This window comes from Abramis brama (genome assembly GCF_963993115.1).
Source record: "Abramis brama genome assembly, chromosome: 7".
NCBI classification, from domain to species: domain Eukaryota; kingdom Metazoa; phylum Chordata; class Actinopteri; order Cypriniformes; family Leuciscidae; genus Abramis; species Abramis brama.
In genome coordinates, this window is record NC_139969.1 from 623,508 (window position 1) to 642,100 (window position 18,593).

The 18,593-nt window shown below is 41.3% G+C and overlaps 1 protein-coding gene across 4 annotated transcripts in view; it reads right to left on the reverse strand.

Annotated features, from left to right (window-relative positions):
- Positions 1 to 1,178: 1,178 nt before the first annotated feature.
- LOC311087621 (uncharacterized protein) overlaps positions 1,179 to 18,593 on the reverse strand; it is a 25,114-nt gene continuing 7,699 nt past the window's right edge. For all 4 annotated transcript variants that reach the window (XM_084120966.1, XM_084120964.1, XM_084120967.1 and 1 more), the window contains exons 5-15: positions 18,464 to 18,546; positions 17,365 to 17,472; positions 15,797 to 15,915; positions 15,001 to 15,166; positions 14,171 to 14,268; positions 13,432 to 13,503; positions 12,944 to 13,101; positions 11,995 to 12,496; positions 10,552 to 10,691; positions 5,116 to 5,735; positions 1,179 to 4,763 (exon numbers count right to left, since the gene is read on the reverse strand). In XM_084120966.1, the coding sequence (XP_083977092.1) occupies positions 3,131 to 4,763; positions 5,116 to 5,735; positions 10,552 to 10,691; positions 11,995 to 12,496; positions 12,944 to 13,101; positions 13,432 to 13,503; positions 14,171 to 14,268; positions 15,001 to 15,166; positions 15,797 to 15,915; positions 17,365 to 17,472; positions 18,464 to 18,546 (3,699 nt within the window). In that variant the 3' untranslated portion in view covers positions 1,179 to 3,130. The remainder of the gene's footprint in view (positions 4,764 to 5,115; positions 5,736 to 10,551; positions 10,692 to 11,994; positions 12,497 to 12,943; positions 13,102 to 13,431; positions 13,504 to 14,170; positions 14,269 to 15,000; positions 15,167 to 15,796; positions 15,916 to 17,364; positions 17,473 to 18,463; positions 18,547 to 18,593) is intronic.

Consider the following 18,593-nt stretch of genomic DNA (forward strand, 5'->3'; position numbering starts at 1 on the left):
CGGCGAAGAGGACTCTGAGCTGGACAGGACCAGTGATGAAGAGGGCTCTGAGCTGGACAGGACCAGCGATGAAGAGGGCTCTGAACTGGACGGAACCAGCGGCGAAGAGGGCTCTGAGCTGGGCAGGACCAACGGCAAAGAGGGCTCTGTGCTGGACGGAACCAGCGGTGAAGAGGGCTCTGTGCTGGACGGGACCAGCGGTGAAGAGGGCTCTGTGCTGGACGGGACCAGCGGTGAAGAGGGCTCTGTGCTGGACGGGACCAGTGGTGAAGAGGGCTCTAGCTTGGCGGGCATGTCGCTTGCTGTCTCAGGCGCGGCGGGCATGACGCTCTCAGTCTCAGGGGCGGCGGGCATGACGCATACTGTCTTGGCTTCGGCAGATCTGGCGTGAAGTGCAGGCTCGGCAGGACTGGCGTGAAGTGCAGGCTCAGGGGATGCTGTGAGATTGTGGGACCCCTCATCCACAAAGCCCACAGTAAACGACGAGCCGCTTATCCGAAGAGCGAGGTCGACATATTGTATAAAAGTCCATTGAGGGGTGTTGTCAGGCATGAGGTACTCTAACATGTCCTCAAGCCCATAGCGAAACATGTCTTTTAAGACCGCATCGTTGAGGTCCACCCCATGGCAGAGCTCACAAAACTCCTCCACATAGTTCTCAATCGGGCGGTCACCTTGGCTGAGACGGAAGAGACGGATTACTGGGTCCATGGTTTGCATCGCTGCTGGATCTTGATGTGGCGAAGTCTTCTGTTATGAAACGGCTCCGAGACTCGAAGGTGAAGATCCAAATGCAGTTTATTCACAGAGTAGTCGTACAGGCAGGGTCATCAACAGCGAACAGATCAAAGGAGGAAACACAGAGAATATCCAAATAACAGGCAGAGGTCAGGGCAGGCAGCAATAATCAGAGTCCAATAAACAATCCGAGTCAGGCCAGGCGGAGAAACGATCAGGAAACGGTGAAACAGTCCAAGGTCAGCAAAACAAGACTCAAACACGGGTAAATAATGCTCAGAAATGTAATAACAGTAAAACAAGACTTCGCAGTGAGGGTGAGAATGTGTGAGACATAAATAGTCCATAGAATGAGGATCAGGTGTGACTGTAATCAGGAACAGTGCAGGTGAATAATGCAGTGCAGGTGTATGAAGTAATCAGTCCAGGTAGATGCAGGATGGGAAATGTAGTTTATGAGGAAGTGATCCTAGTCTATTGTGGAGCGCCCTCTGGTGGCTCTCGAGGGCACTCCAGCTGGTTATCGTTACAGCGTGTTGAATGTGTACAACAAAATACATAAAACAATTTCCTGTCTACAGATTGTCTTATTCTTAATTAAGCCGTTGTATTAGGTCTTTATGTATTTGTCTTTGAATGCATTATTAGCATTTATAACACTATGATCACAACATTAAACCATTAAGGGTGAAAATGAACACCACTGACATCAGATAATTAGCTAATATGGTAACACTTTACAATAAGATTCATTTGTCAACATTAAGTTAATACAATAACTAACATGAACTATCAATATATTCTTACAGCATTTGTTTATGTTAGTTCACACTGCATTAACTAATATTAACATACAAATTTTGATCTTAAAAACTTTAAATTAACATGAATGTTCAAATTAACATGAACTAGAAGAATTTATTATTGTTAGTTCACGAAACTACTTTATAGTAAAGTGTTACCATTAATATTCATAAGGGTGGGTGAGTTTATTTTGTATGAATAGAATACTTAGATTTAGACGAAGACTTGCTTGTAAAAAAATATTTATTAAATGATTTGAGATACTTAAGCTATACAAACAGTCTCACCCCCATATATTTATATATTTTATCATAAGAAAATTTGTAAATTGAAAAATAATATCAGAATATTAAAGAGTATAAAAGGTTTTGGTACATACTTTCTTTTCACACAATATTTTACACTACACGATCATGTTATGGAAGCTTGTTTCTGTCATGGAATAAAAAAGGTAATTGCGACGTAGATATAAACTCGCAGTTACACTTTATTTTAAGGTGTCTTTGTTACACTGTAATTATACATTTAAGTACTGAGTAATATTAAGTATTACATTTACTTACTATGGGGTAATGGTTAGGATGAGGGTTAGTTGCATGTAATTACGTATAATTTATAGTTATTACTATAGTAACTGCATGTAACACGTGTAACAAGTACACTGTAACAAAGTGTTACCATACCAGGTTAGGATGAGGGTTTGGTTTAGTTGCATGTAATTATGTATCATTTATAGTTATTACTATAGTAACAACATGTAACACGTGTAACAAGGACACTGTAACAAAGTGTTACCATACCAGGTTAGGATGAGGGTTTGGTTTAGTTGCATGTAATTATGTATCATTTATAGTTATTACTATAGTAACAACATGTAACACGTGTAACAAGGACACTGTAACAAAGTGTTACCATACCAGGTTAGGATGAGGATTTGGTTTAGTTGCATGTAATTATGTATAATTTATAGTTATTACTATAGTAACTGCATGTAACACGTGTAACAAGTACACTGTAACAAAGTGTTACCATACCAGGTTAGGATGAGGATTTGGTTTAGTTGCATGTAATTATGTATCATTTATAGTTATTACTATAGTAACAACATGTAACACGTGTAACAAGGACACTGTAACAAAGTGTTACCATACCAGGTTAGGATGAGGGTTTGGTTTAGTTGCATGTAATTATGTATCATTTATAGTTATTACTATAGTAACAACATGTAACACGTGTAACAAGGACACTGTAACAAAGTGTTACCATACCAGGTTAGGATGAGGATTTGGTTTAGTTGCATGTAATTATGTATAATTTATAGTTATTACTATAGTAACTGCATGTAACACGTGTAACAAGTACACTGTAACAAAGTGTTACCATACCAGGTTAGGATGAGGATTTGGTTTAGTTGCATGTAATTATGTATCATTTATAGTTATTACTATAGTAACAACACGTGTAACAAGGACACTGTAACATAGTGTTACCAAATCCACAATTGCGAGTTATAAAGTCCAAATTGCAAAATGCAATTTTTAATCTGTGACGGAAACGAGCTTCCACATGATTCGCTTTAGTTGGTTAGTTAGTCAGTTTTCCCATCTTTCCTGCTGTCTCTGTCCCAGTGAGCGCCGGATAACCTGTCCGTGTTTTCTCTCTCTCTGCTCCTCTTCACCGTGGCACGAGCGACGGCTTCATCAAAACACATGCTGATGCCGCTGTTCCTCTTCCCCTCTTTCTCCGTTTCCCTGTGCAGATCTTTCCTCCGATCCACCACACCATCCCAACTCCCCGGGCGCTCTCTCGGACCCTCGTCCTCCTGCTTCTCCTCAGCGTCTCTGTGCTCTTTCTCTTCTTCGCTCAGCAGTTCCTCCACTCCTTTATCCTCGTGCTGTCCGTCCGTCAGCGGTGTGTGTCTGTGCTCGAACTGCTTTCTGAGCGCGAAGGCCGTGAGTTTTGAGTTTTGAGGTTTGGGTGGGACGGCGGGAACCGCTCTGGCTTGATTTGCCACACGTTTGGGAGCCGTTGATGAGATGCTTTCGTTTTCTTCACGCTGAATCTCATCTGCTTCAGGATCATCTCTACCTTCTTTTCCTTCAACTATCTCCTCAATGTTTACCTCAACAAAACCTTCTGTTTTTACGTTCACATCCTCCTCAGTGTTTCGTTCATGGCTTTCCACTGAATCTTCCTTTCTTTCATCTTGTTCTCCTTCTTTTACAGGTTCATCCTTTGCATTTTCCTCTTCTTCCTCAAATTCTCCACTATTTTCCACTAAATCTTCCTTTCTTTCATCTTGTTCTCCTTTTACAGTTTCATCCTTTGGATTTTCCTCTTCTTCCTCAAAATCTCCACTATTTTCTATTAAATCTTCCTTTCTTTCATCTTGTTCTCCTTCTTTTACATATTCATCCTTTGCATTTTCCTCTTCTTCTTCACATTCTCCACTATTTTCCACTAAATCTTCCTTTCTTTCATCTTGTTCTCCTTTTACAGTTTCATCCTTTGCATTTTCCTCTTCTTCCTCAAAATCTCCACTATTTTCCATTAAATCTTCTTTCCTTTCATCTTGTTCTCCTTCTTTTACAGTTTCATCCTTTGCTTTTTCCTCTTCTTCATCACGTTTTCCACTATTTTCCACTAAATCTTTTCTCTCATCTTGTTCTCCTTTTACAGTTTCATCCTTTGCTTTTTCCTCTTCTCCCTCACATCCTCCACTATTTTCAACTAAATCTTCCTTTCTCTCATCTTGTTTTCCTTCTTTTACAGGTTCTTCCTTTGAATTTTCCTCTTTCTCCTCGCCACTATTTCCCTCCAAATCTTCTTTCCTTTCAGTCGCGCTAACTTCTTTCTCATCACTAGATTCTTCAACTGATCCAGTCTTTGCATCTTCTTCATCATCGTCACACTTTTCTTCCTCTGTGTCTGTTTTGTTCTCACACTCTTTCAACTCTTCTGACTCCGTTTCCTCACTCTTCTCATCCTCAGTCTCTCGCTCGCTCATAATCGCTGTTGGTTTCTCCGATGGTTGATCTTGAGAAGCCAGTGAGATGCAGTCGACAACAGTGAGCTCACTGATCATCACCTCACTGTTACCATGGTAACCGTCAACATCCGCACCTGGGAGCTCATTGGTCTCAGTTTTTTCGGGCTCTGGTGAAGAAGGTATCGAGTCCGGTCCGAAATATGTGTCCTCGTCACTGGCTTCATCTTCCCTTCTGTACACAAAAAAAAGGTGTAAAATATTACAGTAACACTTTATTTTACAGTGTCCTTGTTACCTATGTTACATGAACAGTAAACTATGCATAATTACATACAACTAATCCTCAACCAAATCCTAATCCTACCCTAACCCTATAGTAAGTACATGTAGTTAAATAATATTACTCAGTACTAAAATATATAATTACACTGTAACAACGACACCTTAAAATAAAGTGTAACCAATATTACACAAGAACTACACATTTTATGTTGTTCCAACTCAACATAAAAAGTCTTTGTAACTTGAAACACAAATAGAGACTAGCGGAAGAGATTATAAATTCATATGCTTCAGGTACTTACATCAACGTGTGTTTCTCATTCCCAGCATCCTCTTCTTTCTCGTTTTCATCCGTCTTTAATACACCTGAACTGAGATGAAAAGCGTTTTCACTATTGTCTGTCAATGTAGGAGCGGTAGGAATCACGTCTTCCGATTGGTCGGCATCTTTACTGTTCTCTGGAGGAAGTACGTTTTGCATCCCATCTAAGCAATCTGATTGGTTACTGCAGTGAACCGCTACATCGCTGCTAGCAGGAGTGTCAGCGGTGGTTTCTGGACCCGACCAAGAGAGACCCTGAAAACACCGACTGGATGGGAGACTGTGACAAAACATGTCCTCATATTCAGACCCTTTATCAGACTCATCATCATCATCATCATCACCAGGGCTGTAGTCGTCGTCGTCTGATGATGATAATGACAGAGCTGGTAGGAAGGGGCGGGACTTGTAAGGCAAACTGTGTGATTTCCCAGGAATAAGCCTGTGTGCGAACGACGGACTGATGATTTTGGCTGCCGGTGTTTCAGAGTCACTAGTGCAGTTTTGCAATGAGCATGAAATGGCCCGATTATCCTGGTTTTGATCTTCCTCTTCCTCGTATTCCATTTCGAAACAAGGTGCTTCGACTGAAAACTCAACCTGGCAAACGGAGAGAAAGCGAGACAGACGTCAGATGCAGGAAGAGAAGCATCGAGAGACAATATAAACACTGATTCAAACAAAAGCCAACAGTATTACGCCAAGCCAAAGGCTGATCTGTTGCCTTTGGCTTGCTCAGTTGGGGATATTTTGGGGATATTTAATTTTATTTTATCAATCAATAAATTCCACTAGAAACAAACCTTGTTGTATTATTTTATTTTAATTTAATACTGTGAAGCTGCTTTGATACAATCTGTATTGTGAAAAGCGCTATACAAATATACTTGATTTGATTTGATTTGATATTAAACTACACATTTTAACTAATTATTGATTACAGGGGGACTTTAACTTATTTTATTTGAAAATATTTTAATAAATAATGTAAATTAAATGATCATAAAAAAACAATTATTTTACTATTAGTGCTGTCTAATCGATTAATCCTGATTAATCGCATCTAATATACAAATCTGTAAATATATAATATATGTGCGTAGAAATGTGAAAAAGACAGGACACTTTTGAATTCCATGGTTTTATGTATCAGAGCATAATAAAAATTATCTGGTCCTTAGCAAAATTAGGTAAATACAACCTCAGATGAACAACAACACGACATATCACACCGTGTCATTATTTATTTAACAAAAATAAAGCCAAAATGAAGAAGCCATGAGTGACAAATTAAGTCTTACTGCTTCTATAGGGATTAAGAAGGTAAGTAGCAGATTAATTAATCATCAGCAAGTGCGTTCACCTCTATAAAAGCAGAAGTTTTGCCAGTTTGCTGATCTGGAGCCATCAGGTGTGTGTTAAAACACAATGCCAAGAGGAAAGACATCAGAAATGATCTTAGAGAAGCAATTGTTGCTGCCATCAAGGGCGCAATAGCTACAGACCTCCAAACTTCGTGTGGCCTTCAGATTAGCTCAAGAACAGTGCGTAGAGCTTCATGGAATGGGTTTCCATGGCCGAGTGGTGTAAAGCGTGGGATGCAGTCGAGTAAAGCATGGGATGCAGTCGAGTAAAGCATGGGATGCAGTGGTGTGTGGAGTAAAGCGTGGGATGCAGTGACGTAAAGCGTGGGATGCAGTGGTGTAAAGTGTGGGATGCAGTGGTGTAAAGCGTGGAATGCAGTGGCGTAAAGTGTGGGATGCAGTGGCGTAAAGCGTGGGATGCAGTGGCGTAAAGTGTGGGATGCAGTGGTGTAAAGCGTGGAATGCAGTGGCGTAAAGTGTGGGATGCAGTAGCGTAAAGCGTGGGATGCAGTGGCGTAAAGTGTGGGATGCAGTAGCGTAAAGCGTGGGATGCAGTGGTGTAAAGCGTGGAATGCAGTGGCGTAAAGTGTGGGATGCAGTAGCGTAAAGCGTGGGATGCAGTGGCGTAAAGTGTGGGATGCAGTAGCGTAAAGCGTGGGATGCAGTGGCGTAAAGTGTGGGATGCAATGGCGTAAAGTGTGGGATGCGTGGGATGCAGTGGCATAAAGTGTGGGATGCAGTGGCGTAAAGTGTGGGATGCAGTGGTGTAAAGCGTGGGGTGCAGTGGCGTAAAGCGTGGGATGCAGTGGTGTAAAGCGTGGAATGCAGTGGTGTAAAGCGTGGGGTGCAGTGGTGTAAAGCGTGGGGTGCAGTGGTGTATAGCGTGGGGTGCAGACGTGTAAAGCGTGGGGTGCAGTGGTGTAAAGCATGGAATGCAGTGGTATAAAGCGTGGGGTGCAGTGGTGTAAAGCGTGGGGTGCATTAGTGTATAGCGTGGGGTGCAGTGGTGTAAAGCGTGGGGTGCAGTGGTGTAAAGCGTGGAATGCAGTGGTATAAAGCGTGGGATTCAGTGGAGTAAAGCGTGGGGTGCAGTGGTGTAAAGCGTGGGGTGCAGTGGTGTAAAGCGTGGGGTGCAGTGGTGTATAGCGTGGGGTGCAGTGGTGTAAAGCGTGGAATGCAGTGGTATAAAGCGTGGGATTCAGTGGAGTAAAGCGTGGGGTGCAGTGGTGTAAAGCGTGGAATGCAGTGGTATAAAGCGTGGGATTCAGTGGTGTAAAGCGTGGGGTGCAGTGGTGTAAAGCGTGGGGTGCAGTGGTGTAAAGCGTGGAATGCAGTGGCGTAAAGCGTGGAATGCAGTGGAGTAAAGCGTGGGATTCAGTGGTATAAAGCGTGGGATTCAGTGGTGTAAAGCGTGGGATTCAGTGGTGTAAAGCGTGGGGTGCAGTGGTGTAAAGCGTGGGGTGCAGTGGCGTAAAGCGTGGGATTCAGTGGTGTAAAGCGTGGGATTCAGTGGTGTAAAGCGTGGGATTCAGTGGTGTAAAGCGTGGGATTCAGTGGTGTAAAGCGTGGGGTGCAGTGGTGTAAAGCGTGGGATTCAGTGGTGTAAAGCGTGGGGTGCAGTGGTGTAAAGCGTGGGGTGCAGTGGTGTAAAGCGTGGAATGCAGTGGCGTAAAGCGTGGAATGCAGTGGTATAAAGCGTGGGATTCAGTGGTGTAAAGCGTGGGATTCAGTGGTGTAAAGCGTGGGGTGCAGTGGTGTAAAGCGTGGGGTGCAGTGGCGTAAAGCGTGGAATGCAGTGGAGTAAAGCGTGGGATTCAGTGGCGTAAAGCATGGGATTCAGTGGAGTAAAGCGTGGAATGCAGTGGCGTAAAGCGTGGGATGCAGTGGCGTAAAGCGTGGGATGCAGTGGCGTAAAGCATGGGATGCAGTGGTGTAAAGCGTGGGATGCAGTAGTGTAAAGCGTGGGATGCAGTGGCGTAAAGCGTGGGGTGTAGTGGTGTAAAGCGTGGAATGCAGTGGCGTAAAGCGTGGGATGCAGTGGCATAAAGCGTGGGATGCAGTGGCATAAAGCGTGGGATGCAGTGGCGTAAAGCGTGGAATGCAGTGGCGTAAAGCGTGGAATGCAGTGGCGTAAAGCGTGGGATGCAGTGGCGTAAAGCGTGGGATGCAGTGGCGTAAAGCGTGGGATGCAGTGGCGTAAAGCGTGGGGTGTAGTGGTGTAAAGCGTGGAATGCAGTGGCGTAAAGCGTGGGATGCAGTGGCATAAAGCGTGGGATGCAGTGGCGTAAAGCGTGGGGTGTAGTGGTGTAAAGCGTGGAATGCAGTGGCGTAAAGCGTGGGATGCAGTGGCATAAAGCGTGGGGTGCAGTGGCGTAAAGCATGGGATTCAGTGGAGTAAAGCGTGGAATGCAGTGGCGTAAAGCGTGGGATGCAGTGGCATAAAGCGTGGGATGCAGTGGCGTAAAGCATGGGATGCAGTGGTGTAAAGCGTGGAGTAAAGCGTGGGATGCAGTGGCGTAAAGCATGGGATGCAGTGGTGTAAAGCGTGGAGTAAAGCGTGGGATGCATTGGTGTAAAGTGTGGGATGCAGTGGTGTAAAGTGTGGGATGCAGTGGTGTAAAGTGTGGGATGCAGTGGTGTAAAACGTGGGATGCAGTGGTGTAAAGTGTGGGATGCAGTGGCGTAAAGCGTGGGATGTAGTGGTGTAAAGTGTGGGATGCAGTGGTGTAAAGCGTGGAGTAAAGCGTGGGATGCAGTGGTGTAAAGTGTGGGATGCAGTGGCGTAAAGTGTGGGATGCAGTGGTGTAAAGCATGGAGTAAATCGTGGGATGCAGTGGTGTAAAGCGTGGGGTGCAGTGGTGTAAAGTGTGGGATGCAGTGGCGTAAAGTGTGGGATGCAGTGGTGTAAAGCATGGAGTAAATCGTGGGATGCAGTGGCGTAAAGTGTGGGATGCAGTGGTGTAAAGTGTGGGATGCAGTGGCGTAAAGCATGGGATGCAGTGGTGTAAAGCGTGGAGTAAAGCGTGGGATGCAGTGGTGTAAAGCGTGGGGTGCAGTGGTGTAAAGCGTGGGATGCAGTGGTGTAAAGTGTGGGATGCAGTGGCGTAAAGCGTGGGATGCAGTGGTGTAAAGTGTGGGATGCAGTGGCGTAAAGCGTGGGATGCAGTGGTGTAATGGGATGGATTATGGTGTGGGGTTGTTTTTCAGGGGTTGGCCTCTTAGTTCCAGTGAAAGGAACTCTTAACGCTTCAGCATACCAAGACATTTTGGACAATTTCATGTTCCCAACTTTGTGAGAACAGTTTGGGGATTTTCCTGTTAGGAAAGCAGGTCCATAAAGACATGGATGAGGAGTTTGGTGTGGAGGAACTGGACTGGCCTGCACAGAGTCCTGACCTCAACCCGATAGAACAGCTTTGAGATGAACTAGAGTGGAGACTGAGAGCCTTCTCGTCCAGCATCAGTGCCGGACCTCACTAATGCGCTTCTAGAAGAATGGTAAAAAATTCCCATAAACACACTCCTAAACCTTGTGGAAAGCCTTCCCAGAAGAGTTGAAACTGTTATAGCAGCAGGGTGGAGCAACTCCATATTAAACCATGCAGATTAAGAATGGGATGTCATTAAAATTCATGTGCATGTAAAAGCAGACGTCCCAAAACTTTTCGCAATATAGTGTAATTCGAATTTAGCTAATATTTAAGAAAGAAATTCGAATTTAGCTTTTTCAGCCATTTTGACAGCACTACTCAAGAGTCAAACTTGAGGCCGACTGTCCGACAGCTAAAGCTTGGCTGAAAGTGGGTCATGCAACAGGACAATGATCCCAAGAACACTCACAAAATCTACAACAGAACGGCTGAAGAAGAAAAGAATCAAGGTGTTGCACCGGCCCAGTCAATCTGAGGTTGTATTTACCTAATTTTAAGACCTGCAAAAGACCAGATGATTTTTATTCATCCACAGAATTCAATGGAGAGCAGTTGTGCTGCTCATGTAGACAGCAGACGCTCACTAGAGAGTGGACAAGCAGCAATGAGACGTATACACACCTGGTTTGAAGCACAGTTGTCCATCGAGTCCAGGAACCCAAACGCCTCCTGTAGATCCAGCGGAAGGTCCTGGTCTGGAAACTCCATGTCCTCGTAGAAGCGCGGACTGACCGGCGCTGGGACGGGGTTTCCTCTCATCTCTGTGGGAAAAACCATTCACATCTGCCATCAATTTCTATCACACACTATTTCATATAATGAGGATTCAACATTCCTTTCTATTTGGAAATTATTTAAAGGGCATCTATTATGCAAAATTCACTTTTACATGGTGTTTGAACATACATATGTGTTGACATTGTGTACACAACCACCCTATAATGATAAAAATCCGACCGGTGCTTTTTATTTAATCCCCATAAATCATAAGCAGTGTCTCAGAACAAGCCGTTTTCAGATTCGGGGCAATGTGATGTACTTTTGCACATGCCCCACGCACAACTATTGACTGACATTGCAGTTTACAGCAGGCTTGTATTAATAGTGGATAAAAGCAGATGACAAATACGTTGTAACCGTAATTAAACTAAACTATACCTGTTCTATTTCCATACAGCATATATTCTCTGGCTCTGTAGGCATTATTGTCCGACTCCAGGTCGAAATGAACACCGCTACTGGGAGTTTCTGTTCGGATATTATCATTCTGTGAGATGAGATTGTCCTGGCTCTGAGTGCAAGCTCGTGAGGCTCCGCCCCCTGTGCGGCAGCAGCAGCTCATTTGCATTTAAAGGGATACACACTAAAACGGCGTGTTTTTATGAGCCCCAAAAAGTGACAATTTAAACATGCTGTAAAAAATGAACTGTTGGGTATTTTGAGCTAAAACTTCACACACACTCTCTCGGGACATCAGAGACTTATTTTACATCTTGTGAAAAGAGGCATAATAGGTGCCCTTTAAAGTCCCCCTGTGGTAAACAAAAACAGCTTTTAATGTTGTTTATGTGTCTATGTGGTGTTTTTAATATGCTTTAAGACAAACCATGTGTAAATTCATAAGTCGACTCCATTGCTGAGTATTTCCTCCTTAAAACTGCAGTGAACCAAAGACAGTCTCAAAAACACGCTTTGAAATCGCTGGTGTTTCTGACGTCACAAACTACCTTGTAACCAATCAGATCAACGTGTGATCGTCAACCAGTGGATCTCTGAGCTGAGTGAGTGAGTGAGTGGAGGCGGGGCTCATTTGCATATTCATAGAACCGCGCATACTAAATGAGGCAAGGGTGTCGAGTTACATTCAAGATATTTTAAGGCAAAGGAAAAAAACTTTTTAATATGTCATTTTGGTGATCAAACATGAGTTTTAACGGATACAATTATTGACTACAGGGGGACTTTAAGATTTTAAAAAACTGAAGAATAATTTTTAATTTACTATGAAAGCACTGCAAAACTAAATTGTGAAAACAATTCAGTGAACGATAATCAAAATATTACCCATGTAATCCTCATCTGGGGCTTCTTCTTTGACCTCCGGCATTGGATCTTCTTCCTTCACCGACTCTTGATTCAGACTCTGATCTCGGTCACTCGGTGCGTCTCCTTCTTCTGGCACAGTTTCTTCCTTAATATCCGCCATATTCTTCCCACAATCCACCTGACCTTCTTCTAGGCAATCACTGATTTCTCTTTTACTCTCGTCGTGAACATCATCATGTTTGCTCTCATCGGTGCTCTTAACGTCCTCGTCTTCCTCTGCGGTTTGCTCTTTCTCGTTCCAGCCGCCGTGTAACACACCCAGAGCCAGTCCAGACGTGATGTGAAGTGGGACGGTCACGGAAAAAGGCCCGGAGATGTGGATCCCGGCACGCCTGTCCGCTTTGCTGGCCATTCCTGGTGATCGGGACACGCCCAGCGACGCCCCCTCGGCCCCATTGGCTCCGCCCCCAGAGTCCAGACGACTGTACGTTCCCGGAGTCCCTCCACTCACCATACTGACCTGAGCTCGAAACATGGAGATTGACAAATACGTTTTTTGTCAAAGGAGTAGTTCACTTTAAAATGAAAATTATCCCATGATTTACTCTCCCTCAAGCCATCCTAGATGTATATGACATATCAGAATCAGAGTTATATTAAAAAATGTCCTGGCTCTTCCAAGCTTTATAATTGCAGTGGATTGCAACCAACAGATTGAAGCTCAAAAAAGTGCATCTATCCATGATAAAAACAACGTATTATACAATTATTTATTTTTCACATTTTAAAAATGACTTTAAATTATATGTACATTTTTTGGAACAAACAAAATATATAAAAAGCGCTGAAAACATGTTCTTTCTTTCATTTCCTGGCAGCTAATGTTAATGTGACAATGTGAATATGTAATCCCTCTTGTTCTCATGGCATTGAATTAATTTTTTTTTTTTTTTAAACACATACTAACCTGAGCTCCGCCTGTCCGTCTGTACGTCACCGCATATCCACTGGACACGCCCCCTCCGGCAGAAGCCACACCCCCTCCAGCAGAAGCCACGCCCTCTGAGCTGCCCGAGGCCGAGGGCAAAAGCAGAGGAGGAAGATGAGCTGGAGGATGTTTCGAATCTGAGAGACATGAAATAAACATGCAAAGGATGCTTCATTATTACACTACCAGTCAAAAAGTATTGGATCGGTTGATCAAAGGAATAAATTACATTTTAAAATATATTAAAATAGAAAACAGTCAATTTAATTTATCATAATATTTCACAATATTACTGTTTTTTTGTATTTTTTATCAAATAAATGCAGCCTTGCTGAGCAGAAGAGACTCTTTTAAAAACATTAAAAATGTGCTGACCCCAAACGTTTGACATGTAGTGTACATGAGTTCCTGTTTAATCAATCCACACTAACAGGTGATTCTTTATTGTGTGATGAATCTCCTCATACCTTCAGCTGGGAACGGGCCGGAGCTCAGAGAGTCCATGCTCTTCGCAGGCCTCAGCGTCGTCTTCTCTTTGTCTGTGCGTCGAGATCAAGTGAAGATGAAGAGAAACGAGAGCATTAGATGAGAGAGAGGAAGGGTTTATAGTTAGCAGATACTGTACAGATACTGCCAAATGAAAATCCAGGACTACTTTTTTTGGTTTTCAAAGACGACAATCAGAGATCTTATTAATCAAACAATATCTTTATTACCTTCAAAAAAAAAAAAAAAAAAAAAGGTAAATAGATTAATAAAAATAAACCAATAAAACAAAATGGTAGAAATAAAGTGCAGCACATGCAATGACTGCGGTGACTTTAACCATTGAAAGGACACTATGACAAAGATATCGCTTTCCTTATTTAAAATGATTTTTTTCCCTCATGAATATATGATTGACCTGAAGAATGAATTTATTTATATGAAAATAAATTTATATTTATAGTATCATGCCCACAGCCATGCAATATGTCTCTATATCAGACGAGCTGCAGCGTTCATTTAGCGTGAAAAGATGAAATTAAACACTAATTTCACATATATTGTCTTTATAATAATTCAAGCACTTTTCAAGTACCTCTTCAGAAATATGGCTGTTTTCAAAAGGTTTTCCATTTCAAAAAGTCAAATTCAAGCGCTTTAAGCTCATCGTACGAACCCTGTGCAGAACGCATCTGTGGTTCGGCAGTTTCGCGCTCGTACCTTTAGGACAGTATTTGCTCTTCTTGCGGGGATCATGGAGTCTCCCGCCCAAATTAAAGATGGATTTCCACTTCCTTCCTTTGAGAGAGCCCTTCCTCCTGAACACACACACACACACACACACGCATGATCATTGAGTGAGTGTGAGCTCAGGATCCACCTCACACCTGCGTGCTGTTAAAGCATCAGTATATAGCGTTATATTATCCTCAAAATCATGATTATTTCACTTTTGGGCATCTTTGGGGTTACTTTTCTCAACTCTCTTGATGTGAGTGATGTTACACTAGGTAAAATAAAATAAATAATACTTTTTTTAAATTAAAAAAATTAAAATAACATGACATGAAATCAAATAAAATATAAACTTGATTGGGGATGCATAAAATCAAATAAATATTGCATGAAATAAAATAAAATAAAATACAAAAACATGAAATAGTAAATAAACTTGATTGGGGATGCACTAATGCTAATCTCACATATTTATAGTAGTGATGTTACAACTTGATAAATAAAATAAAATAAAATAAAATAAAATAAAATAAAATAAAATAAAATAAAATAAAATAAAATAAAATAAAATAAAATAAAATAAACTTGACTGGGGATGCACTAATCCTAATCTCACATATTTTATAGAAGTAATGTTACACTTGAGAGAATAAAAAAAAGGAATAATAAAATAAATAAATAAAATAAAATAAAATAAAATAGGCAGGTGCCGTTCACCATGTTAAAACCACTTTAAATCCAGTTGCGAGGAGCATCGATTCAAAATAATACAAAAACTGAGATGCTCTTTACGTGTGGTCGGTCGTCGGTCTTACTTGTCAGTGCCGTCGATGATGGCGTGGTACGAGCGCATGGCTGGAGGCCCGTCTCCGGGACTGAGGTTCCCAGGACAGTGCAGAGGAAGAGATTTGAAGAAAGGATCGTCATTACCGCACAGAATCGAGGGTGATGGAAGAGACTTCCGGCGCTCCACAGTCAATCCTGTGTTAAAACATCAAACTATCATTCACACTGCACAGAAGTCATGCTCTTCCTCAGTGTTTCTGTCTCGTTCTCCAGCACTAATATCTAAACACTTTTAAATCAAGATTCATTTACTGGAGAAGAAGCAAAATGACTGAAGATATGAAGACTGGAAAATGTATGAAAATGAAGTGAGTTTGTGTTTAAAACAAGAACAAATATCTGCCAATGGAGTCAGAAAAATGATCTCATTTTCATTCTGAATTAAGATTATTTTTCTGACTCCACTGGCAGATATTTGTTCTTGTTTTAAACACAAACTCACTTCATTTTCATAAATGTTCCAAAATTTTTTTTCTTCTCCAGTAAATGTATCTTGATTTAAAAGTATATATATAACTTATATAAAGAAAAAAAAAATTCTAAATAAGGAGTGACATCTCTTCTCTTCTCTGATGATGTGGGCGAGGCAACCTGTCACTCACATGAGATCAGCCAATAGCAAACCACAACCATCCAATCAATTCCTCACAGACACAATCAAGCCCCGCCCACATGTGTTCTTAGTTCCAGAAGCGTTTCTCTCAGATATACGACACTTTAGAGGAGAAAAGACCAGTCAGGCCGACTTTAAGAAAGATTAAATACCTGTTCCAGGGAAAAGCTCGGCCACATGAGTGAGAATAAACTCGACCACGATGGACTGAACCCGGACCTCCATGAACGCCGCCGTACCGTTAAAACCAGTCGACTCGATGTCCTTCGATCTGCAGATAATCATGCACTGACTTACTAATCACAAATAAATCTGTTCCTGTAGCTCAACTGCTGGAGAATGACACTTACAACACCAATGTAAAAACACACTTAGATTTAAACTGCAAATAATCTTCCTCAGTGTTTCTGTCTCGTTTTCCAGCACAAATATGTAAACATTCTTAAATCAAGAGACATTTACTGGAGAAGAAGCAAAATTACTGAAGATATTAAGAAAAAATTCATCAAAATAAAGTGAGTTTGTGTTTAAAACAAGAACAAATATCTGCCAATGGAGTCAGAAAAATAATCTTGTTTTCACTCTGAATTCATTTTATTTTTCTGACTTGATTGACAGATATTTGATATACACAAACTCGCTTAATTTTGATGCATTTTTCATAAAACAAGACTTAATATCTTCAGTCATTTTTGCTAAACAAGAATGTTAAGATATGTGTGCTGGAAAACAAGAACAACATACGGTTTTTGCACTGTAGAATTTAAAGGTTAAAGTAAACTTTTTTTTTAGCTTTTTAAATGGACTTTTGAAAACAAGAGGCTAATAATAGGAGATTACAGTAACAGAGATTGATTAGGCTTTACAGCAGATCTAGAATAAAGTTATTGTCCAGATAAAGTTAGTTTGATTGATTCACTTCCGTTGCAAAGATGATTAGTTATTTTCAGTGCAATCATGAGCCGTCTTCACACTTGACTATCTATCAAATTATAAGATGATTTCTTCTTTTTTTACTTTCAAAAACTGTATATAAACAGTGTAAAATTACATTAAATGAAATTAAATCATCACTTCCCAGGAAATTGATGCAGAATATGAGTAATGAACAGTAAGTTTCTTAAATATGGCTATTTTCCCTCCATCATAAACGAGTGTGTCTCGAGCGTCAGACGAAACACAGTAAACGCTGTCGTGTTCGGATGCTGGTGTTCGGGAACACACTCGTGTGTGAGACGCTTCTGGAGGGAATTAAACACAATCATTCTGATCACACACTTTGACTTCACCAAACCAACATTAGAGACGCTGCAATGCCATTGGTCCACTGGTTACTCCAGTTATCCAATCACAGCCGACGCCTAGCCAAAGTCACATGGGTTTTGAGGGATTTATTCAGTAAATGTGTTTCTATAGTTTATGCGCATTTCTTCTAATCGGATAGAAAGTGTATCCTCCTCAATTGACCGCATATGTTTATTTTATGCGCATTGTTTTGATTTTATGCGCATCTTGGCATTTCCATGCAGCGTTTTTATGCGATATCTCAAAATATGCATTAAATTAGTTGGATTGAAGCACAGCTAGTGTATACTTCAGTATAAGAACACTACATTTCTGGTAACATTCTGATCAAACGTATTCCCTAAATGAGCTGTAAGTCACTTTCGATGCACATGCAGTGTAAATGTAAAAGAATAACTTTAAAATAATCAAATACCTGAGGAGGTTCGGGGCCCAGACGATGGCGAGGTTTCTCGAGTGCATGTTGGTCTCGGATGCAAACGTGGACATTTTGACCAGATGACGCATCAAATATTCCAGCGTTCTAGAAGACAGTGAGTGTTGAAGAAACACAAGGGAATTTATTCTGATTTATTCTGTCAAGCTCAAGAAAGAATTGTCTATATGGCCTGTGCACGACATTACACGTCTCAAGTTGGTATCTCTTAAAAATAAACGTTCAAAAAGTGGGTTTTCGCAGCGATGCCATAGAAGAAGTTTCAGTTTCAGTTCCCAAAGTACCATTTCAGTGGATCTTAAAGGGCTAGTTCACCAAAAAATGCTCATCTTCGAAACAAATTAAGATGTTTAAAATGAAATCCGAGAGATTTCTGTAGCCCTCATGACAGCTACGCAACTACCACTTTGACGCTTCAAAAAGTTCAAAAACAGATTGTAAAACTAATCCATACACTACAAAAAATGCTTTTCTTAGTATTTTTGTCTTGTTTCCAGTCCAAATATCAAACATTTCTTAAATCAAGATCCATTTACTAAAGTAGTAAAATGACATAAGATATTAAGTCTTGTTTTCTGAGGAAATAAATCAAATTAAGTGAGTTTTTGCTTAAAACAAGCAAAATTATCTGCCAATGGAGATAATTTTGCTTGTTTTAAGTATCAACTCACTCAATTTTGATTAATTCCCCCGGAAAACAGGACATTTACATTACATTTATATTTAGTCATTTAGCAGACGCTTTTATCCAAAGCGACTTACAAATTAGGCCTAAAGCGAGTGATCGTGAAGAGGCAAAAACAACGCAAGTGCTCAAAATACACAGTGCTCAGAGTAGCATAAGCCAGACAAGGGAGGATTAAGGGAAAAGGAAAGGAGTTTTTTACATTTTTTTTATAAAAAGGACATAATATCTTACGACATTTTACTCATCTAGTAAATGCATCTTGATTTAAGAATTTTTAGATATTTGGACTGGAAACAAGACAAAAAATAGGTAAAAAAAGTAAGAAAAGCATTGTTTGCAGTTAGTGTACTGAGTAAATGAAGTGTGGTTCGGTGTTAGATGAGAGTTGACCTGTAGTGAAGAACCGGCAAGTCCTTCAGAACCTCTCGGATCTTCACCAGCCGCTCGTCCTCCAGCTGAACAGCCACCGCGTCCTGGCGAGAGAACAACACGGCTGAAATGCACCGTTATGTTGCATAAA